The sequence below is a fragment of the Bufo bufo genome, chromosome 4 (genome assembly GCF_905171765.1).
Source record: "Bufo bufo chromosome 4, aBufBuf1.1, whole genome shotgun sequence".
NCBI classification, from domain to species: Eukaryota; Metazoa; Chordata; class Amphibia; order Anura; family Bufonidae; genus Bufo; species Bufo bufo.
Window position 1 is genome coordinate 385136255 of NC_053392.1, and position 25233 is coordinate 385161487.

Here is a 25233-nt window from a genome sequence, read left to right on the forward strand (position 1 = left end):
TTATCGTGAGATTGATCTATGTCACTTTTTTAAGGGATTATCTGAGATAGGCCACTTTCAGACGAGCGTATTTGCAATGTGTACATTGTCCGGATTTAAAGTACCGGAATCCGCTGCTAATGGTAATGAATGGAGCTTTTCACATGGGCGATTAATTTCCGTCAGTATTTGAAATCTGCAGCATGTCTGAGTTTTGTGCGGATTTGTTTCCAAATACGCACATTGCAGTCTGTGCAGTGCATAAATAATCAAGGAAGAAATACGTATGTAAATCCTGATGAAATCCTGAAGCAATCCTGATGACAATCCTGAGCCAGAATACTGACGAATTTCAATACACTCGTTTGAAAGCGGCCATAAAAAAAAAAGTTTCCCCCCAGAAACAGTCCCCCTCATGACCATAGGCTGTGCCAGGCATTGCAGCTCACCCCAATTAAAGTGAACAGAACAGAGCTGTAATACCAGACACAGCCCACGGACATGTGTGGGCTTGTTCTTGAAAAAAACCTGATCCTTTTTAACCCCTCAGACAATCCCTCCAATAGGGCCCTGCTATATAAAATTTCAAAAATCAAATACAAATCACTGATAATCCTGACCTAATGTTTAACGGTGCGCTTAGTCTACATCTTCCATATCATTAGTTGGCGGTGTGTGCTGCGATTCTGTTTTTGAAGGTTTGGATTCGGAGCAGGCTGCATCTTGTAATGACTTTGAGGGATTTTCACCGGCCAATTCGCTGGCATCTGGGTGTAGACATGGTGAACCTCTTTCTTCTGCTGGCTCTTCAAGAGTGTGGGTCACCTTAAAAGCTGTTTCCAGATCTCTGATGATTCTTTCATCTATTACAGAAGGCTCTGTCACAGACCTTTCATCAGCAGGAGCCACAGCAGAATCTGGGACCTCATCTGCCATTTCTTCCTCCTCCTCCTCCTCATCTTGTGTCTTGGCATCTTTAATTCGTTTGTATAGTTCAATTCTTTCCTCCTGTAGTGCTCTGCAAAGCTTCTCCAGCCGCCCAATTTTCACTAGAAAGCACTCATATTCTTTGGCCCTCATGGCTTTCTGCAGAAAAATGTAAGGTAGTAAGGTTTTGTATAATACAGTAATAATAACTGTTGCTTATTGAAGCATATGTCTAGTACACATAGTCATAAATGGCCAATGTCATGGAGGGGACCTTATATTGAAGCAATGCTAGTAGCAAGGAAAAAAAACTGAGATCTTCTGCATTTCATATTCCTCCCACAACAAATAAAAATTAAAAATGCCACAAAAAAATGCAAAAGTGCCGAAAAACGGCACTAAAAATCCATGTGAGTAGCCACCCTTAGGCCCCATTCACACAACCGTATTTTTGTTCTGCATCCTATCCACATTTTTTGTGGATCGGATGCGGACCCATTAATTTCAATACGTATGTCAATTCTGCAGCCCCGCAAAAAAGATACAACATGTCCTATTCATGTCCATTTGTGGACAAGAATAGGAATGGTTACAATGGGTCCACAAAAAAAAGACAATGTAACACAGACGTCACATGGACATCTGTTCTTTTTTGAGGACCCTTGTTCGCATTCACACAGTCAGTGTTTGATCAGTGTTTGTTCAGTGATTTCCATCAGTGATTGTCACCCAAAACCAGGAGTGGAGGTTACACAGTTTAAAGGGAACCTGTCACCGGGATTTTGGGGTATAGAGCTGAGGACATGGGTTGCTAGATGGTCGCTAGCACATCCCCAATACCCAGTCCCCATAGCTCCCCATAGATGAGTCCTGTATGTGAGATGAGTCAGGGACAGGACTCATCTCAGGTTAATTTGCATATGGATCAAATCGTTTTTTTTACACAATAAAAGCACACAGAGCTATGGGGACTGGGTATTGCGGATGTAGTAGCTGCCACCTACCAACCCATGTCCTCAGCTCTATACCCAAAATCCCGGTGACAGGTTCCCTTACTGATGGAAATCACTGATCAATCACGGACTGTGTGAAAGCAGCCTTAGCGAGAGTTCACATGGCGGTTTATGCTGCCAGAATTTTGGCGCAGATACCATTGTTTTCAATGGGAGACATTGCTGCAGTTTGTGCGGCCAGCAGTTTAAAGCTGTGACCATGCCAAGAAGGGACATGCCCCTTGTTGGCATGGTATCTGGACGGCATTCAATGGAGCTAGGGCTCATTCACAAGACTATGTATTTTGCGGTCCACATAAAACGGAGCTGCAAAAAATATGGATGACGTCCGTGTGCATTCCGTATTTTGCTGAACGGAATGACTGGCCCCTAATAGAACAGTCCTATCCTAGTCCGTAACGTGGACAATAATAGGACATGTTCTATTTTTTTGCGGAACAGAGATATGGACATACGGAAATGGAATGCATGTGGAGTAACTTCTGTTTTTTTTGCGGACCCATTGAAATGAATGGTTCCGCATATGATCCACAAAAAAAACGGAATGGACACGGAAAGAAAATACATTCGTGTGCATGAGGCCTTAAGCAATGACTGGGTCCACGGCATTCAAACTGAACAACCGCAGCAGAAACCCCTGGCTGGCATCGTTTTTTTACTAACATTTACGCATAAATGTTAGTAAATTTGCCGGGGCTGGAGTCCCAGCTCCCAACACGCCCAGCTGGTGAACACGGCGTAAATCCGTCCGTGCGACTAAATATTGTTGCATGGCCAGTAAAAAAGGACGGCTAAAATAGTCCCAAGTCCCTTAGTAAATGTGCCCCAATATGCACCATGTGCATATACCATAAGGCCATATACCCTATGGCCTCTTTCGCCAAACGGACAAGAATAGGACAGGTTATATTTTTTTTGCGGGGCCACGGAACGGAGCAACGGATGCGGACAGCACATTAAGTGCTGTCCGCATCTTTTGCGGCCCCATTGAAGTGAATAGGTCCGCATCCGAGCCGCAAAAACTGCGGCTCGGATGCGGACCAAAACAACGTCCGTGTGCATGAGGCCTAATACAATAATTAGCACTGTGTGCATATTCCCTAAGGCCACTTGCACACCGTAATTTGCAGCATATCACAGTGCTCCAGCTTGTCAATTTTTTGTGAAGATTTCACCCTTTGCTAAGCAAAATGTGAGATGTGGGTCAAATCTACATCTAAATCCGCAACAAAATCCTAAAGTGGCAAATGCGAATTTTGCTGTTGAATACTTGCAGAAAATCCACATAAACTACACTGCCGAAGGCTAATTACACATGAGGCCACAGGTTGTGCACCCCTGTCTTACATAATCGATCCAGAAAATGATTTTTCCATCACATTATACACTGCTAGTTTCCATGGTTACAGACCACCCTGCAATCCATCAGTGGTGGTCCTGCTTGCACATTATAGGTGGTTATTTGGGGGCTGGGACCATGGGAGCACACATAGGTTAGTGCTTTTCCTTTTTGTGTGCAAGCACGGCCACCACTGATGGATTGCAGGGTGGTCGTAACCATGGAAACTAAGTGTATAATGGGATGGAAAAATAAATCCAGCCAGCTGTGGATAGGCACCAGGTATTTGTATTTAGCAAATCCACAAGTCTTTACAGTATCAGCAAAGGGGATAAGATTTCAAGAGATTTCACCTACACAGTGTGAAAATCTGAACTGTGGTGCAGTTTTCAAATCCACAGCAAGACAATTTATGCTGCATATTTCCATTGTGGATTTTACCCTTTTCTATTTTCCACAGGGTGATACCCAAGACCAATCTGCAGAAACATCCACTACAAATCCATATATAACTCAACATTTTTTTGCAGATTTTGCTGCAGATCCACAAATCACGACCTGTACCCTTTGGAGGTCAGTTATCAAGGGACAAACACAAAGTTGAAAGTTCCTGTTTTGACTAGTGTTAAGCACGAATATTCGCAAGGCGCACAGACGGCCGTAGATGCGCCTAATTTATGACATGGTGCATGCCTTGTCATAAATGAGCAGAAATTTATGGCAACGTAGGTGGGAATGTAAGACTGGCATAAAAAGCCAGTCTTAGCAAATGACCCCCTTTATGTTTATCATTCAACATTAGACAAGTTCCATGATCATTTCAAGTTTTTTTCCACATAGGATGATTATGAAATGTATGGTACTTGTCAGGGTCAAGTAAAGTTTCCTCTGACAAGTGCAAAATAAATGAAACTGTCGGAATATAAAGGCAAAAAAAAACAAAAAACTAGCAATCCCCTGCACGGCTGGCCAGCCATGATTTGATAGAAATTCTCTCACCTCTTCAATCATGTCCAGCAGAGCTTTATTACAATTTTCGAATCTCGTTTTCCAGGTGTTTGTGTCTTTTTCTAGTTTATTAATCTTCTTTGTCATCTAGAACATTTCACAACACAAATTCCAGTTAGCACATAATCATAAAAACAAATGACTGGATGCTGGTGAAATAAAATGAACAAGGCGTTGAAGAAAAATGTCACAGCGCCAAAATGATCTCTGTATTTTGACAAAGGTAATTACATTTGATATCTGCTGTTCAAAGGGAGAATTTATTATTACATTAATATTTTATAACTTCGGTTTTTTGAGAGCAGACATGATTTATCTTACATTAAGAACAATACTTTTGTTTGGTAAAGTATAGCAAATAGCAAAAGTAACCTCCACTATACACGGTTCTGAATGCTGCAGCATTTATTGGCACGTCGTGGTATTAAACATTTGTATGTAACACAATATGTGTACTATCCCCTGACAGCTTAGGCCACTGCTATTTCTTGTGGAAGAGAGCCCCCAAAGAATAACATCAAGGTCAGCAGTGATCACACTTCATATGGGGCTTGGAATTTTCTTCCACTTGTACCATGTGTTATTCTATTGTTTGGTTATTTATGATGTATTGTGTATCTGCTGTGAAGACCCTCATACTGTTCCTCTTTTATCTCTTCTGGAAATCTATTAATAAGTAAACACTAATGTATCTAGAAATATAAAATGTAATATAATATAGAATTATATTATATAATAGTATGTATACATATATTGTGGGGTTTTGCTCTGGTAGACAGGATTAGCGGACACAATATAGAGGCAACAACAAGTTATTTGGATCAAACAGTTCAGTGTTTTATTCACACTTTAGGCAATTGACAAAGCAAGCAGTCATAATCAAACAAAAAGTTACCTTGCGGTGTTGGTGGTAATTCACACCATGCGGCAATTCTGCCTCAAAGAGTCCTTGCTGATAGCAGCACCAACCTGTTTTCACGCCAAACAGGTAGCAAGCCTTCACCTAGACACAAGGCTCCCAGATCCCAACACAGAGACCTCGCTTCTGAGCCCAGCTGCCTATTTAAGGACAGCCAGGTGCTGCCGAAACCCAGACTGGCACTTAAAATCCGGTCTGGTACTTGACCTCACCTGGCTGTAAATCAGCCAAGCAGCACATGCTGGGAGGAAAATACCTGCCTTGCCAGACAAAACTTCTCACTGTGTCACTATATATATATATATATATATATATACATACTAGTGTTATATACATAAATCCATGTGGCAGTCCTCACACAGATAATCCCTAGAGTCGGGGCAGTAACAGGAGGGTGAAACCTTTCTACCTTTCTTCCCTCAGTACACACAGTGATGTTGGGGCTCCTGTTTGATGGTAGTTTGGGTGCCCTTGGTGGTATGAGTTTGGTACAGGTGCAAGGCAGGAGGTGTAGGTGCTGTGGCTGGCAAGTGGTGCTAGAGTCAGCAACCAGTAACCAGGCCAGTTGTAGAAAATAGACACATTTTTCTTTACTAAAGTGCAGAATGAGAGTTATAGTATATTCAACGGTATCAAAACACAGTTCCAATCAATCCACAGTGCAAATATTCCCTGATAGCAATGTATGGATATTGGCCAAGATAGGGGTTGTAGCACTCGTTGTCTCTCTCTCTCTATCTTTCTCTCTCTCTGTATAATCTAAGGCTGGCAACAAGGTTCTTGCAAACTTGTCTACAATTCCAATCTCAGGGGTACAGGATTAAGATAAGGCTGGCCAAACTGCATCCAAGTGTGAAAGGGTGTATTAGCAATGTCCCTCTCAATGCAGTAAAGTTTCTATCAGCCTTAAACAGTGAATACCTTATTGAGTGACTCCAGTGCTCGGCCTTGTAGATTCTGGACCTTCTAGTTCTTTCTATCTGGAGTAAAGATGGCTCTCTTTATGCAAATTTCCCAGAGATGGGGATTCTCTGAGACTTAGGACTAGTCTTCTGAAGAGTGCGCACATGTATTTCCTATCTATTCCTAAGCTAACATAAGACTGACAAACGAAAACTAGGAGCAGACCGAGTTCCAACTCATAACCTCCTACAACGGCAAAGTCAGGATTTGGTAAGCCTGACCTATCCATACAAAACTATGTGGTTGCAATGCATAAGAACATTAAATAACAAAAACAATTTTGCAAGCACCCTATTCTGGGGTACTGCATATATATGAATGCTGATATTCACCTTCTCCATTTCCTTTTTGAAAGTTGTAAAAACCTCATTGCTTTTCGTCAATGAGCTCTGGAACTCATCAAATCTCTCAGAGTATAGAGCAATCTGCCAGCAGAGAAAATGAGACTAATGAGCAGTGTATTGACAAATGACACTTACTGCTGTGTTCATCTGATTCATTACAACATAGTAATATAATAAATCATTGCAAACAAATCTAAAAATGCTGTAAGAATGTAACATTTTTCAGAACACATTGGTAAATTCCCCCTATTTAGCATTTTTATTCATCACATATGCTGTTCGGAAATCATAATTACGGTAACTTATCTGTTTAAAATTGTCACTAGACTTTACAAAGTATTCAGGGTTTATGCTTTCCTGCCAACGTAGAAGGGATTTTCCCACTTTGTGCATAGTTATAGTATACAATGGTATTCATTGTGCATGTAGCAATTAGAACAGTATGGCTACCATACAGAAATCCATGCATAAAAATACACAACAAAACCCTCATAAAAATCCACAACTTTCTAAAAAAGCATATTTCCTGGTGGATTTTTCTGAAACGTGTCAAGGCACCCTATAAGAACACAATCATGTGTATTACCCTGTTTGAATGTAGTGTCTTACACGCATGCGCATTGCCACTCCATTCAACCTTATGTGGCTTACAGAGATAGATGAGCGCATGTACTTGGCTATGTTGGGAAGTCCTCTAGAGATGAATGTCGCGCAGCATGCATGCATGCATGCCCACTTCTCCATTCAAACATAGGAGCCCATTCCAGTAATTTAACAATTGTTAGAATGGGACAAGTTGTTATAATGAGATAACTGTTGGTCGAACACTTGTTCGCCTGACATCTATCTTCCACCATTCCCCATACACATGCATGTCCAATCATGCATATGTTGGGAATTGGAGAAGGGTGAAAGCCGCTGCCAGACATCTATGGTGTGTAGATTATCTCCTCAAGAAAATAGAATCGGAAACATGTGCAAATACACATGTTCCCCAAAAAATGGTATCAGGGGAGAATCAAGAGGCCCCCCATACACAATAGATGGTCGGCTGATATTGCTAAAATAGGTGGGTTCATTATCATTATCATTATACAATTATAGCCATTAAACATTATAGTGATAATATATTGCAACCATTATTGAAATTATTGTATAGGTCCAGCTGCTCTTACAGTATCTCACAAAAATGAGTACACCCCTCACATTTATGTAAATATTTTGTTAGATCTTTTCATGGGACAACACTGAAGATATGACACTTTGATACAATGTAGTCCATCTACAGTTTGTATAACAGTGTAAATTTGGTGTGCCCTCAAAATAACTCAACACACAGCCATGAATGTCTAAAATGCTGGCAACAAAAGTGAGTACACCCCTAGTGAAAATGGCCAAATTGAGACCAAAGTGTCAATATTTTGTGTGGCCGCCATTATTTTCCAGCACTTCCTTAACTTTCTTGGGCATGGAGTTCACTAGAGCTTCACAGGTTGCCACTGGAATCCTCTTCCACTTCACCATGACGATATCATGGAGCTGGTGGATGTTAGAGATCTTGCACTCCTCCATCTTCCATTTGAGGATGCCCCACAGATGCTCAATCGGGTTTAGATCTGGAGACATGCTTGGCTAGTCTAGCACCTTTACCCTAAGTTTATTTAGCAAGCCAGTGGTCGCCTTGGAGGTGTGTTTGGGGTTATCATGTTGGAATACTGCCCTGCGGCCCAGTTGCCGAAGGGAGGGGATCGTGCTCTCCTTCATTATATCACAGTCCATGTTGGCATTTATGGTTCCCTCAACGAACTTCAGCTCCCCACAGCCGGCAGCACTCAAACAATGACACTCCCACCACCATGCTTGACTGTAGGCAACACACACTTGTCTTTGTATTCCTCACCTGGTTGCCACCACACGCGCTCGACACTATCTGAACCAAATAAGTTTATCTTGGTCTCATCAGACCACAGGACATGGTTCCAGAAATCCATGTCTTCAGTCTGCTTGTCTTCAGCAAACTGTTTGCCGACTTTCTTGTGCATCATCTTTAGAAGAGGCTTCCTTCTGGAATGACAGCCATGCAGACCAATTTGATGCAGTGTGTGGCATACGGTCTGAGCAATGACAGGTTGACCCCCCCACCCCTTTAACCTCAGCAACCATGCTGGCAGCAATCATACAACCTCTGGATATGACGCTGAGCACGTGCACTCAACTTCTGGTCGACCATGGTGAGGCCTGTTCTGAGTGGAACCTGTCTTTTTAAACCTCTGTATGGTCTTGGCCACCGTGCTGCACATCAGTTTCAGGGTGTTGGCAATCTTCTTATAGTCTAGGCTATCTTTATGTAGAGCAACAATTCTTTTTTTCAGATCCTCAGAGAGTTCTTTGCTATGAGGCGCCATGTTGAACTTCTGTGACCGGTATGAGAGAGTGTGAAAGCGATAACACCAAATGTAACACACCTGCTCCCCATTCACACCTGAGAGCTTGTAACACTAATGAGTCATATGACACCAGGGAGGGAAAATGGATAATTGGGCGCACTCTTATTGCCAGCGGTTTAGACATTGATGGCTGTGTGTTGAGTTATTTTGAGAGCACACAAAATGTACACTGTTATACAAGCTGTACACTGACTACTTTACATTGTATCAAAGGGTCATATCTTTTCCCATAAAAAGATATAATAAAATATTTACAAAAATGTGAGGGGTGTACTCTTTTTTGCGAGATGTTTTATGTGTTCCTTGTGTTAACGGCTATGTACACCTTCAGGGGCATCTTTTTAAATTATTGCATTTTACACATTTTGCGCTAAAAATCTGTTTTTCAATTAGTGTTTCTTAAAAATGTTCAGCTGTTTATGAGATACAGGGTTAAAATCAGCCTGTTTGCAAGCTGTCACTTTCTGTTTTCTTTGAATCCCGTCATCTGTCTGCTCATGTGTAGCTCTGATCTCCTGACCTCATAAACACTTATATAAGGCATATTCTTATCAGAAACTGACACCCTGCAAATAGACTGATTTTAACCCTGTATTACAGAAACAGCTGGTCATTTTTAATAAATATCTATTAAAAAATTATTTGTAACCCAAAATGAGTAAAATGCAATCATAAAAAATGCCCTGAAGGTGTCCATAGCCTTTAAACAGTAACTAAACTTTTAATCAAATTTTTTTTTTTAAATGTCCCAAATGCCCTAAAAATAATTTTTCTAATATACTTTTTTTTTGTGATTTGGAATTTTTACTAAAGCTATTCCCTTCTAAAGCCCTTATTTCCTGCATGCTTTAAATTAACTATTCTTTACATTGCTGACAGCTCAGAGGTGTACGTAGTACGGACTCTACACTTTAGGCTTATTGTGGATCGCATTTGTGGATCCGCAATACACAGGCACCGTTCCGTGTGCATTCCGCATCACAGATGCAGACCTATTCACTTCAATGGGTCCGCAAACCCGGAGATGCGGAACGGAAGCACGGAACAGAACCCTACGGAAGCACTACGGAGTGCTTCCGTGGGGTTTCGTCCCGTACTTCCGTTCCGCAAAAAGATAGAACATGTCCTATCTTTCTGCGGAACGGCCGGATCGTGGACCCATTAAAGTGAATGGGTCCGCGATCCGCTGCGGCTGCCCCGCGGTGGGTGTTCGTGCATTGCGGTCCGCATTTTGCGGGCAGCAGCACGACCACAGGGTGCACACATTCGTGTGCAGGGGGCCTTAACAAGGACCTTACAATGACTAAGTGAAGTAGGACTATCTCCCAACCACCAAAGAGCTATCACCTTGAGAGCCAAGAAAAGGCTCTCATGGAAAAATGGTTTTACTTGATGAGGGTATAGAGCTAGGTAAATAGACAGGAGGATGATTAGGGAAGAATCAAGAATTTCTGCTAAAAAGGTTAACAACATCATCCCAGAATGATGTAATATATTGATAGGTTCACATTAAATGCCAGAAATCTCCATCCTCTGTAGAACAGCCATAATATCTGCACTAGTAGAGCCTACCAACCCTAAACAATCTTACTGGTTTATATAACTCTAAAGAAAGGTTAGGAATCAAGGTTCTTCATCTAGTCTCCACCATAAGCTGAGTAGAGGTCAAGTTGTCAACCTTTATTTTCTGAGTTTACCTGTGTTTTTAGTACAGTTTCCTGATCTTTTAACATTTTGGTCTGTAACTTCCATTCTGCAGCCTGGGTAAGCAACTGGAAAAAAAGAAATAATATAATTCAGTTGATGATCATTTATCCATTTATTTATGGTAGGACAACCCCTTAAAATACTAGCATCTCAAAGAAGCTTTGCCTTTCTTATGAATTCAACCATTGTTCTATTTTGAGGATGGAAAGTTTGACTATGTATGGTAACATTAGCTGTAGAACCTTTCCTGGGTGCACTACCAGAAACACTGACATGATTGTTGTATGTGCAGCACACACATTATGGGGGTCATCTATTAAGACCAGCATTTTAGACGCCAGTCTTCATAACCCCTGTGCTCTGCCGGTAGATCCACCAAAGTTATGAAGAGGTGTGGGCCTCTACATAAGTTCGCTGCATCCACCGCCGGTCTAAATGTAAGACAGCTTGTAAAACAGGCGTAGAAAATGATAAATGAGATGGGACTTTCGGCCCTTCCCTACCCATGCCACACCATCTTTTTTAGGGAAAAAATATATCAAATATCATTTAGTAAATGACCCTCTATGTCTCTACACAATGTATTTACCTATGACAGAATTGCAAAAAAACAGTGCTACTATATTCCGCAGCACTTTACAGACATTAGCATCAAGCTGTCCTCAATGGGGCTCACAATCTAAGTTCCCTATTAGTATGTCTTTGTAGTTTAGGGGGAAACCCACGCAAAGACAGGGAGAACATACAAACTACATGCAGATGTTGTCCTTGGTCGGATTCAAACCTAGGACCTCAGTGGTGCAAGGCACCAGGGCTAACCACTAAGCAACTGTGCTGCCCACTAAAAAATATCATCATCTATTTTATGGTGACTTTATGTGGAGTTTGTGCTTGTCAAACTTTAAACATTATAGCCCTCCATTTCCAGCAATGTCAATTTTGCATACAATTGTCGACCTGCAACTTCTGAAGCTCCCCCAGACTTGTTACTGTCTTGTAGGACATTAAAAACAGGGTTGTTTGGGAGACTCTGAAAATACTTGGGGCACCATGGGGAACTGGTGGAGGGGAAAGATGGTGATACCATTGAATGTGGCAATCGATGGCGTTGGAAGATCCAGGGCACCTGACCAAAACCTGGGGCATATGCTTTGGTGCCTGGTGCTAGCAATGTCATTAGATAATTAGGTTGAGATCTACATATTGTGCTGGCCATCTAAGATAGGGCTCCTACTCTGTCTCTCTTCTAATAGTTTTTTATATAACTTTTCTCATTCAGACAGGCTCGGGCTGACCCACAAGGGAACAGGTGAATCCCCCAGTGGGTTCTTGAGCAAGGCGGGCCCCTAGTCCTCTGCCCCCTGCACAAGTGGCACATGGCACAGTAGACTGACATATAGAAAGGCTGGCTGAGAAGTTATCCAGTATATAGTCTATGTCCATATAAAATCTGGATAGTGCGGGCCGGTAGTATATGCATGTAGCTAGAGATTAGTGAACTAGTCGAGATTCATTTTGGGTCCGGTTTGCTGATTAAAAAAATATATATATGTTTGGTTCGGACCTGAAAAGAAACAGGCCGAACCAAAGTTGCTCCAATTGCCCTGTAAGTTGATATATATATGCAGCCTAATTAAATTTAATCACTCCCCCCCAAAAAAAAAAAAAAATTAATTGTGACCATGTGGAAACTGAATATACGTAAACGGACAATTGAGGCTTGATGCTCCTTAATACACTCAGGTAGATTGCTGCTACACCTTCGGTATTGCTGCGGTAATGAAGTATATATATATATATACAGCTTAATTAAATTGAACCCCCCCAAAAAAAAAAAATTATTGCGAAACTGAATATACGAAAATGGATGATTGATGCCACACCATGGGTATTGCAGCAGTAATCACAAATATATGCAGCTAAATTAAATTGAACCCCCTCCCCTTGGCTGTGACGCTCTCGGCTGTGATTGGATCGCCGCACAACCAGGGAGAAGGAGAAGCCCATTGAGAAACCCTGGCGTCTCCTCCTCTCTGTACCGATGCTCAGTATTAGCATACTGAGCGCGAAAACAGCAGGGGGGCACAGCGGGGCGTAGGAGCGATATTTAAAAAAATCAGGCAGGGTGGCAGCATCAGCAAGTAACTCAATTAATAAAAAAACATGAAAGGTCCTCTTTAAATTGAACTCCACACAAAAGGATTTCTGTGCAAACGGGGGGGGGGGGGGGGGGGGGCAAATAAAAGTATTTGCTTGCAGGTAGCTGCTTTTGATAGCAGGCATAGCAAGCCACAGCTCCTGTCTTCTCTTTCCCTGTTTGTCAGCTGCCCTGCTTGTCTTCTTTGGAATCCTAGCCTTTTCCTTCACTCTCCCTGGCAATAAGTCTGACTGACCATGATTAACCCCTTAACGACCAGCACCGTACATGTACGGCACTGTCCTGGTCTTTAAAGATGGCACCTGCTCCTGAGCGCTGCGGGCGCCATAGCCGCGAGTGGCCGCCTGCTTCTTATAGCAGACACCCGCGGCTCATGTCTGCAACCGGCAGTAATGCCATGTTGAATCCTGACCACGGCATCTGAGCGCGCTGAAAACCGAAACAGCGCGCTTCTGGTTATGCTCCGGCTCCCCGGTGTGGCGATCGGAGGAGCCGGAGCTTGTGTGCAGCATCCCCTGTCTTTGTGAATGACAGGAGGCTGCTGCATAGTATTTCCTATGGAGCCCATAGGAAAGTAGTAAAATCATCATATATTCCAATATATGGAGTCTATGGGAATAGCATTGGAGTCTATGGGAATAGCAATCTAATGATTGCATGTTAGAGTTCCCTATGGGAACTATAAAAAAGTGTAGAAAAAAGTTTTCAACCCTTAGGGACCGGGCTAATTTTCACCTTAAGGACCAGGCGATTTTTTGCAAATCTGACCAGTGTCACTTTATGTGGTGATAACTTTAAAACGCTTTTACTTATCCAGGCCATTCTGAGATTGTTTTTTCGTCACATATTGTACTTCATGACACTGGTAAAATGGAGTAAAAAATTAATTATTTTTTATTTATAATAAAATACCAAATTTACCAAAAATTTAGAAAAATTTCCAAATGTCCAAATTTCTATTTCTCTACTTCTATAATACATAGTAATACCTACAAAAAATAGTTATTACTTTACATTCCCCATATGTCTACTTCATGTTTGGATCATTTTGGGAATGACATTTTATTTTTTGGGGATGTTACAAGGCTTAGAAGTTTAGAAGCAAATCTTGAATTTTTTCAAAAACAAGATGGATTTTTCTGCGACTGTTGCGTCGCAGTCGCAGCATGTTGCATGTTGCAGTGCGACACCATAGACTGCCATTATAAAAATTGTCGCGCGACATTAGTGCAACAATGTTGCGCTACAAATGTTGCAGTGTAGTTGTGCCCTATCTGTCGCGCGACAAATGTCGTCATGTAGACCAGTTCAGTCACTTTCTGAGGCTTACATAATAGAAACCACCCAAAAATTACCCCATTCTAGAAACTACACCCCTCAAGGTATTCAAAACTGATTTTACTAACTTTGTTAACCCTTTAGGTGTTCCACAAGAATTAATGGAAAATAGAGATAACATTTCACTTTTTGGGCAGATTTACTATATTAATAATTTTTCTTCCAGTTCCAAAGCAAGGGTTAACAGCCAAACAAAACTCAATATTTATGGCTCTGATTCTGTAGTTTACAGAAACACCCCATATGTGGTAGTAAACTGCTGTACGGGCACACGGCAGGGCGCAGAAGGAAAGGAATGCCATACGGTTTTTGGAAAGCAGATTTTGCTGGACAGTTTTTTTGACACCATGTCCCATTTGAAGCCCCCCTGATGCACCCCTAGAGTGGAAACTTCAAAAAAGGGACCCCATTTTAGAAACTACGGGATAGGGTGGCAGTTTTGTTGGTACTAGTTTAGGGTACATATGATTTTTGGTTGCTCTATAGTACACTTTTTGTGAGGCAAGATAACAAGGAATAGCTGTTTTGGCACAGTTTTTTTTGTTATTTACAACATTCATCTGACTGGTTAGATCATGTGGTATTTTTATAGAGCAGGTTGTCACGGACACGGCAATACCTAATACAATTTTTTTTATTTATGTAAGTTTTACACAATGATTTCATTTAGTGTCTCCATAGTCTGAGAGCCATAGTTTTTTCAGTTTTTGGGCAATTATCTTGGGTAGGGTATGATTTTTGCGGGATGAGATGACGGTTTGATTGGCACTATTTTGGGGTGCGTATGACTTTTTGATCGCTTGCTATTGCACTTTTTGTGATGTAAGGTGACAAAAATGGCTTTTTTTACACTGTTTTTTTTTTTTTTTTACCGTGTTCACCTGAGGGGTTAGGTCATGTGATGTTTTTATAGAACAGGTTATTACGGACGCGGCGATACCTAATATGTATACTTTTTTTTATTTACTTAACTTTTACACAATAACAGCTTTTTTAAAACAAAAAAATTATGTTTTAATGTCTCCATATTTTGAGCCATATTTTTTTTTATTTTTTGGGAGATTGTCTTAGGTAGGGGCTCAGATTGGTACTATTTTGGTGGGCATACACCTTTTTGATCGCTTGCTGTTGTACTTTTTGTGATGTAAGGTGACAATAAAATGGTTTATTTAGCACAGTTTTTATTTTTTATGGTGTTCATCTGAGGGGTTAGGTCATGTAATATGTTTATAGAGCCAGTCGATACGGATGCAGCGATACCTAACATGTCTACTTTTTTTTCCCCCTATCTTTTACCAATTTTTTTTTTACTTTATTTGGGGGAAATGATTTTTTTTTTACTTTTTTGGGGGGAAAGCTTTATTTTTCAACTTTTTTTTTCACTTTTTTTTTGTCCCACTTTGGGACTTCAACTTTTGGGAGTCTAATCCCCTTTACAATGCATTCCAATACTGTATTGGAATGCATTGGCTGTATGAGTAATACAGTGTGTATTACTCATACAGCTTCCTGCCTGTGAGATACAGGGGGCTGGATCTCACAGGCTCGTCACCGGAAGGCATCGCGCTGCCTACCATGCCATCGGGTCCCCATTACAGTCGCACGGGGACCAGATGGCACCTCCGACTGCCCGCCGCAACTCCCGTAAAAGCTGCAAACCGCAGGTCTGAATTGACCTGTGGTTTGCTCCGTACACAAAGTTATAGGGGTCAAAATATGTCTTGATTTTTTTCCACTTTTTAATTTTTTAATCACTATCAAAACGCAAGAAAAACTATACATATAAGGTATCGCCGGATTCGTACTGACTTGGTTGGTTGGGCTAGCATGGGCAAGCATGCTGGCCGATACTCGAGTCTCCTCCCTGCACATTTGTTGGCTGCTACGCAGCCAATAAACCTGCTGGTAAGTACTGCCATTCACTGTAATGCTGTAGCCATGTTGGCTGCTGGCATTACAGTGATTGGCTGGCCGGAAAGAGTCATTGGATGCTATATAGCACCCGATGACACGTGTTCGGCTCAGTATTAGTCAGGGAGAGCTGGAGAGCAGAAGGGAGAGATAGTGTAGGGACTAAAATAGCAATATTTTAATTTTTATACTTGTTATAGACCCAAAAGTCCTTTTAAGGACTATTGTGTGTGGCAGCAATATATATTTTTAGCGCAACCTGCGCTAAATTGCTAAAGTTTGTTAGAGACCCAAAAGTCCTTTTAAGGACTATAGTTGTATCTGGCAGCAATATATATTTTTAATGCAATAGCTTGCAATTGTTTGGCCGATGCAGACAGCAACATTATCTGCGCTACATCTCCTGTCTAACATGTGCGCAGGCTAAAAATATCCATGACATCCAGTGTACTTTTTCCATAGATGGTGTCCGCTGCGGATAGTTACATTACCTGCGCTATATCTCCTGTATAACGTTTGCATATCCGAAATATCAATGACATTCAGTTAAATTTTTTTGCTGCTGGTGGCAGCGACATTACCCGCACTACATCTCCAGTATAACGTTAGCGTATCTGAAATATCTGTGACATTCACTGTAATTTTTTTCGCCGCTGGTGACAGTGACATTATCTGCGCTACATCTCCTGTGTAACGTGTGCGCAGCCTAAAAATATCTGTGACATCCTTGTACTTTTTCTGTAGACGATGTCCGCTGCGGACAGATACATTACCTGCGCTACATCTGCTGTATAACGTTTGCCCATCTGAAATATCAGTGACATTAATTCAGTGTAATTTTTGATTAGCCGCTAGTGACAGCGACATTACTTGCGCTATACCGCCTGTTTAACGTGTGAGCATCCTAAATATCAGTGACATTCATTCAGTGTATTTTTTTTTAGGTGGTGGTGATAGCGACATTACTTGTGCTATACCTCCTGTTTAACGTGTACGCATCCTAAAAATATCTGTGACATTCTGTGTACTTTATTTGCGCATACACTTATAAAACCTGCGCTACTGTATGTGTGACATATTTGCAAGCATATATACCATTTAATATGCTCAAGGCGAGCAGTAAGGGACGGTGAAGTAGCTGTGCTGCTGATGGTGCACGCAGAGGTCGTGGCCCTGGGCGTGGTGAAACTGTGCCTGCTGCCAGAGCACAAGAAACACACTTATCCACGATTCCTAGCTTCATGTCCCAGTTTGCAGGGTGGCACAGGACAACACTCTCGAAGTCAGACCACTGCGACTAGGTGATCGGTTGGATTGCAGCAGATAATGCTTCCAGTCGGTTAAGCACCACCCTGTCTTCCACAAAGTCCAGTCTCAGTAGCCAAGAGTCTGGTCAACAAAATCCTCACCCTGATACTCCTTCCACCCACCATGGAGAGTTTTGTCAAACAAATGATCGCCCACTTGGATATTCAGAGGAGCTGTTTTCATCGCCATTCCTTAATTTGGGCCTCTCACCAAGCCCGCTTGAGGAGGGACATGAGGAGATCTTGTGCCCCGATTCCCAAACTCTGGAGCATCACAAGGTGGATGATGATAAGACACAGTTGCCAATAAGGCCTATTGCACACGACCGTATGGCTTTTTCAGTGTTTTGTGGTCCGTTTTTCACGGATCCGTTGTTCCGTTTTTTGTTTCCGTTGTGTTTCCGTTTCTGTTCCGTTTTTCCGTTCCGTTTTTCCGTATGGCATATACAGTATACAGTAATTACATAGATAAAATTGGGCTGGGCATAACATTTTCAATAGATGGTTCAGCAAAAAACGGAACGGAAACGGAAGACATACGGATGCATTTCCGTATGTGTTCCGTTTTTTTGCGGACCCATTGACTTGAATGGAGCCACGGACTGTGATTTGCGGGCAATAATAGGACATGTTCTATGTTAAAACGGAACGGAAAAAACGGAAATACGGAAACGGAATGCATACGGAGTACATTCCGTTTTTTTTGCGGACCCATTGAAATGAATGGTTCCGTATACGGACCGTATACGGAACGCAAAAAACGTCCAGTAAACGGGAAAAAAAACGTCCGTGTGCAATAGGCCTAAGTCAACCGCAATTAGTGTCTCAAGAGGTTCATGATGAGGATGAGACACAGTTGTCAATAACTGAGGTTGTTGTTAGGTCAACAAGTCAGGAGGATGACCAGAGTGAGGAAGTGGAATAGGAGGTGCTGGACGATGAAGTCACTGACCCAACCTGGGAAGGTGGCAAGCCGAGCGAGGACAGCAGTACAGAGTGGGAGGGATCCGCAGCACCGCAACAGTCTGGAAGAGGCAGTTGGGTGGCAAAAGAGAGAAGGCAGGCCACACCAAACAGGCCCGCAACTGTTCCCCAGAGTACCCCCTTGCGGCAATCTTCCTTGCCAAGGGGTAGGTGTTCCGCAGTCTGTCGCTTTTTTGAGGAAAGTGCGGACGATAAAAGAATTGTCATTTGCAACCTGTGCCGTACCAAAATGAGCAGGGGCGTAAACACTAGCAACCTCACCACCACCACCAGCATGATCCGCCACATGGCATCAAAGCACCCTAATAGGTGGGCTGAATGCCTGGGTCCACAACCAGTGTCTGCGGGTCACACCACTGCCTCCTCTTCCCCTGTGTTACGTGCTGGCCAATCCCCTGTCCAAGACGCAAGGCCAGATGCCTCCCGCCATGTACCTTGACCTTTGCAAGTACCATCAGCTAGCACATCCACTTCGTGTCCCAGCGCAGCATACAGATGTCCATACCCCAGGCCTTTGAACGAAAGCGCAAATACCCAGTCACCCAGACAGACCGTAGCACTAAATGCGCACCTTTCCAAATTGCTGGCCCTGGAAATGTTGCCATTTAGGCTTGTGCATACTGAGGCTTTCCGCAGCCTGATGGCGGCAGCTGTCCCACGGTACTCTGTCCCCAGCCGCCAATATTTTTCAGGATGTGCAGTCCCAGCCTTACACCAGCATGTGTCTCGTAACATCACCCGTGCCCTGACAAACGCAGTTATTGGGAAGGTCCACTTAACGACTGACTCATGGACAAGTGTTTTTGGCCAGGGACGCTATATTTCCCTGACGGCACACTGGGTGAACGTTGTGGAGGCTGGGAGCGAGTCGTACCCTGGGGTGGTCCAGGTTCTACCGACGCCAAGGATTGCGGGACCTAATTCCACCTGGGTTTCCGCAACCACCTACTAGTCTCTGCAACCCCCCCTTCTCCTCCTCCGCCTTCTCCTCCACTTCCACCTCTGAATTATCATCTTGCAGCACCAGTCAGACATCAGTCAGTAACTGGAAGCAGTGTAGCACTGCAGTGGGGAAGCGGCAACAGGCCGTGCTTAAACTGATCTGCTTAGGAGACAAACAGCACACTGCCGCAGAGCTGTGGCAGAAGATAAGGGACCAGACTGAGCTGTGGCTCTGGCCACTCAATCTAGAACCAGGCATGGTTGTGTCTAATAATGGCCGTACCTTGGTGGTGGCTTTGGAGCTCGGCAAGCTCACACATATACCATGCCTAGCCCACGTGTTCAACCTAGTGGTTCAGCGATTTCTCAAAACCTACCCCAATTTGCCTGAGCTACTGGTGAAGGTTCTATGCGTGTTTGTCAATTTCCGCAAGTCATCGACAGCTTCCGCCGGTCTGGCAACGCTGCAGCAGCGCTTGCAATTGCCAGCTCACCGACTGTTGTGCGACTTTTAGATGGTCAGCTCAGCAGCAGGCCCTTGCCCACAAATTTTTAGATGATCAGCTCGGCAGCAGACTCTCGCCTACAAAATTTCTTAGATGGTCAGCTCGGCAGCAGGCTTTCACCCCTAATGTTTTAGATGGTCAGATCAGCAGCAGGCCCTCTCCCCTAATGTTTTAGAGGGTCACCAGCAGGCCCTTGCTCCTAATGTTTTTGAGGGTCACCAGCAAGCCATCATAATTTTTCTGGGGTGTGTATGATGCCCTCCTTTATGTGTAATAAAGGGTGCATTGGAGTGCCGATACCTTGTAATTTTTGGAAGCCCTTTCCCTTAGTGCATAGGCTTTATAAGTGTAGGAGTCCCACTACCTGAACAATTGTACCACAATGTAAATGATGCTCTCCTTTATGTGATATACAGGATGTATCAGAGTGCCTCTTCCTTGTAATTTTTGGCAGCACTTGCACTTTATATACAAGTAAATATACAGGAAAGAATGTTTCCTAACAAATTTTCCTCAAAATTGTATCTTTGGTTTGGTGCGTATTATTGTCAGTCTGTAAAAGTGGTGTACTACTCGGACAACATCGCTCCCGCAGCGACCTTGGAGTTCAAGATGCATCCAGACATCCTCCCCATGCTGTTCTTGAACCATTTCAGTGGTGTTTCCATGAATTTCTGTCCTTTTACTATGAACCAGACACCCTCCCCTCCCTTAGAATAAAAGAAACCGGTCAGTTTTATCGTACATCGAACGTCGTAAATAAAAAACCCGTAAAACTGTGGTGGAATTGCTTTTTGTTTTGCAATTTCACCCCATTTGGAATTTTTTTCCCGCTTCCCACTACATCATATGCAATATTAAAGTGTTTCTGTCACCAGATTTAACCTTTGTCGCCTCCCTCCAAGTCCTGATTGACAGGGCCAGGCAGCGCTCGCATCTGAGGGAAAGATGCTTGCAGGCCGCCAGCTTCCTCACCGCGCCTGCGCCGAATACTGAATAGTGCGATATTTCACCAGAGCACAGGGCTGGCAGACAGATGCGAGCGCTGCCTGGCCCTGTCAATCAGGACTTGGAGGGAGGCGACAAAGGTGGGAGAACGGAGCCTCTAGGAGCAGGAACAACGCCCCCCTGCTCCTAAAGGCTAATTAGCATATCATAAAAGTTAGATTTCTGGCGCAACGGGGGCATAGATACAAGTAGGAATAGGCTAGTTTAGCTAACATTAGCACATCGCTAATGTCAGCTAGCTTAATAGGGTTAAATCTGGTGACAGAAACCCTTTAAATGGTGGCATTAGAAAGTACAACTTGTCCCACAGAAATCAAGCCCTCATATGGCTATGTGAACAGACAAATAAAAATGTTATGGCTCTGGGAAGGCACTGAGCGCAAAACGAAAACTCAAAACCTCCGGGGCGGAAAGGGTTAATTTTTCACTTTCCCTGACTCCCTAAGATCGTTTTCCTGACAGACACTGTAAGACCCAACCACTTTCATTCACAGCCCAGCACAGAATGGCATTCTGCCTGTTCTGCTAGGGCACCTCCTTGGCTTCAGCAGCACTGATTGGCTCATCCAACCCCTCCCCCCCACTTCCTCTCAGGGTCATGTGAGAACCCTTATTCTTCCTCCCTAGTGCTTTTTTCCACCGACATGTACACTAAAATAGCTCTATGCGCCGTTTTTGTGTATTCGTCCGATACTAACCTAAAAATATTCAGGTTCATCTACCGTCTGAAAAATAGCAAACTTCAGTCCTTACTGGTTCACTCATCACATGTAGCTTTACAGTGGGGCCCCCAGACTGAATTTTACTGATGGGCCCTAGGCACCCCAGTCCGGCACTGCCTTCAGATAATTGTGCTGCTGCAAGATGAATTTACACCATTTCTATGTGCGTCATGTTTTTATGTTTTATCCAAACACTTCGGACTTGGTCTCATCCAAGACCCCGATGAATTTTTGTGCTCATTGCTTATCATGTTTAGTGACATTGTGACATAGGGCCCACCAGTAAAATTTCTTTTGGGGGCCCACCGTAAGGATACATTCAAATATTACCTTCTAACACAGCAGCAACATGCTACCAGATGATTGAATATGGGGTTCCTGCAGTGACTTTGAGAAGGTAGGTCCTGGGGAGAAGAGGACACTGGTAGCTTTCCTCTATAGCTAGAAGTCATCTCAGCTCTGATCGTGTCAATAATAATAAACTGGGAAGTTTCTTTAATAAACTATCAAGTTTTTTAATATGAACATATGCTGGTTGAGGTGCTGTACATTGAATATATGTATGTATTGCAGTAAGTCTACTGTGTTATGTGCCACTTGCTCAGGGGGTGGGAGACTAGGGGCGCACCTTGCTCAGGGGCCCACCGGGGATTCACCTGTGCACCTGTGGGCCAGTCCGAGCCTAATTGTGATTACTGTCATCATTAAAGAACTTATCGTGAACCAGTACCAACGAAATTCCCCACATAACATGGCCAGCCAGCCACACTGTAAACACCATTCATACTCATAACGGTGTCACAATGCCCACAGCCAACGTTATCTGCCAGAATGCCCCAATAATAGAGCCAGGCACAGTACCCACAACAATAGCCCTGTAAAAAAGCCAGCTAGAGTGCTATTATAGAAACAGTAACAATGCAACTGCTTGTCACAGTGCCTCCATAAATGTGCCAGCCATATTGACAATAATAGTGCTCCTCCAAAAACTGCTCCACAACTGTTAATGTTTGTGTGGATATACTCCTGGTTCTTAGAAGTGTATGCTTCTTCAAATTTGAGGGGCTTTGGCTGATTATGTCAACCCACACCCGCAGGGTGATTTCATTCAATGTGGCCAAGCAGCTGGCAAACTAGAGTCTAACAGCACTTTGGCCCACATTTACTAATATGGGGGCACCAAGCAGGGGTGCGCCCAGCCTTTCTGCTCCCTGAGGTGAAAACTTAAACAGCGCCCCCCCCCTTCCCATGCCAATTTCTTAACCTAACCCCTCCCCCATGGCCCTTCCACTGCACCCCGCTTGCCCCTACCTGGTGCTGCCTGAGGTCATCTTCTCACCTAGCCTCATTGGTGGTGCACCCCTGGCACCAAGATCCTGGTGTAAATTGTGAAAAATGATAGAGCAATTTGGCACATCTTGGTTTAGAGAAATGACATGTGCCTAGCCTCACAAAGGGCGTGGTTTAAGAGAAAGAGGGCGTGCCTTCACGAGTAAGGGGGCGACATTTAGTACCAAAATTGTGCCACAGTTTTGGTGTAAAATTATGTCTCGAAGCCCGAGCTCCTGTGATAAATCTGATAAATCTATAGGATTAATAAATCTGCTCCAATGTGACAGAAATGGGACAATGTAAATAGCACATTCAGCATTAAAGATTACGTATAGGCCCCAAAACATAAATAATTTATTTTCTTGTTTTCTTTAATTCTATTAAATTTATTAAGTTCTAAAGAATGTATACTATTGTGTTTTTTTTACATCTATATTAAACTCATTAATGATACAGGTGTTATTTTACGTTATTTAAAAACACATTCATATTTACAAGTTATGATAATCTTTTTGAATTAATGTCATATATGAGTTATATGAAATAGATACATATACTTATCCAATTATTTACAGCCTTTTACTGTGTGGAGTTGCTCATACCTCATTATGACCACCAGATGGCAGCAATAAATTGATAATCTCATTTTGGTAGTGAGACATCTTTCTATTGCAGTATTTTCTTGGTTGGATTGCAGTAGTAAAACAACACTTGGAATGCTGATTGCTAATCCATTATTCATTTTCATAGAGAAAAATACTTTATGGGTAATTTTATTATGAACAACTTATAAAGGAAAATATTAATGAATGCAGCCAAAGCATACATTTACGGCATTTCCCCCAATTTTATTACCAAGGTGTCTTTTCAATTGAGTAGTTTGGGAAAGACAAATGTAAAAGCATGCCAGAATAAATAAAATATTGCTGCACAAAGTAGGTAAATATATCTAAATGTACACCTTCACAACCACTTTTTTATTGTCGCATTGTATCTGAAATAAAAAAATGAAGTAACTTGGCAATAGGTCTTTATTAATAATTTTTTACAATTTTATCTATACAGCTCCTAGTCAAACCTATGTGTTTCCATGGTAACAAACAGCAAGCAAACCCTGTATAGTCTGATCCCAAAGTAATACCTTCTTTGATCAATCCCCTAATAAATGGGGAACAGATGGAAGAGAGTATGACTGCAGGATGAACTGATACAGGAATTGTGTGCTGTCTGTTGCTGTGAAGATGCATAGATCTGCAATGGACGCCTCCCCCCAGGGCCCTTTCTATATGGCATCCCAGGTGTAGGAAATGCCGAGTAGTATGTTGCAGCCTAAAATGTCTCTTTATATGTGTCCACAGTGCTCCACAGTGCTCCTACCTGGATATGGCTGGACCCAGGCTTTGGCTCCACAGCAATAAATAGGGGGAATAATTAAGGGATTTGAAGAAATAAATTGAGTCCAGACCTTGAGATGAAGTTCAACAGCAACTTTACTTGCATATACGTTTCTTTCAACGGTTTACAGGCTTTGTCTTGGTTCAGTAGGCTTTAGCATTAAACTGGCAGGTAAAACTCAACTCTGCTATATCTCTGTTTCTCTCTGACTTTGCTGTACTGACAGGCTGGCTGTATAACCCAGCTTCTTCTGTATGCTGCACTTCTTCTCTGTAGCCTGACTCTAGGTTATGCCAGGGAACTTTCCTCCTGGCTCCTGAGGATTCAAGCTTTGGCCTCCATGTCCAGCAGAGCTTACGGTGCTCTGGCTGGCATGGGCACGTCCAGCAGAGACGTTCCCCTGCACATCCTTACCCTAGCTGGGGGTCAACTAGACTCTAAACCTAAATTGTCCCCACCCTTCCTTCAGGAAATAGGGCTAGCCCACTTCAAAGGGGAGTTAGAATGAAATGGTAAGTTTCATTCTATCTAAGATAGCTCTGCCGTGTTTGCTGCCACCTAATTGTGAACCAGGCATATTACACGAACATAACAGTTGCAAACAGATTAGGAATGCACAGTGTGGAGGACCTGGACAAAATACATAGATAGCATTGGTGTTAAATGACAGTAGCAGGGTGCAAGAGTGGTAACACCACTCTGGAGTGTTACATACACCCTTACTAAAAACAAAGCCATGCTCGGCTTGTGCTTAGGGTGTGCTCTAAGGCAGCGGTCCCCAACCGCTGGGCCGCGGCGAGGACTGGGCCCTCAAAGATGGTTTGCCGGGCCGCGGCGATCAGGGCAGTCTTTAACGCTGTACTAATGAAGCGCTTCCATTATGGAAGCGCTTCATTAGTACAGAAGGACCAGGAAGCGGTGAAGGATCTGTACTCACCGCTTCCTGGTCCACGGCTCGGCTATCGGCTGTGCAGGGCTGCGCAC

General features: G+C 43.0%; 1 protein-coding gene and 1 long non-coding RNA gene across 2 annotated transcripts in view; one reads left to right on the forward strand and one right to left on the reverse strand.

Moving 5' to 3' along the window:
* Positions 1 to 275: 275 nt before the first annotated feature.
* TXLNB (taxilin beta) overlaps positions 276 to 25233 on the reverse strand; it is a 138916-nt gene continuing 113958 nt past the window's right edge. The window contains exons 7-10 of the mRNA XM_040429232.1: positions 10637 to 10711; positions 6481 to 6573; positions 4258 to 4353; positions 276 to 1065 (exon numbers count right to left, since the gene is read on the reverse strand). Of these exons, the coding sequence (XP_040285166.1) occupies positions 619 to 1065; positions 4258 to 4353; positions 6481 to 6573; positions 10637 to 10711 (711 nt within the window). The 3' untranslated portion in view covers positions 276 to 618. The remainder of the gene's footprint in view (positions 1066 to 4257; positions 4354 to 6480; positions 6574 to 10636; positions 10712 to 25233) is intronic.
* On the forward strand, positions 4308 to 24868 carry LOC120998542. Its single transcript, XR_005778425.1, has 3 exons — positions 4308 to 4318; positions 8180 to 8190; positions 24744 to 24868. It is a non-coding gene; the product is annotated as an uncharacterized LOC120998542 (long non-coding RNA).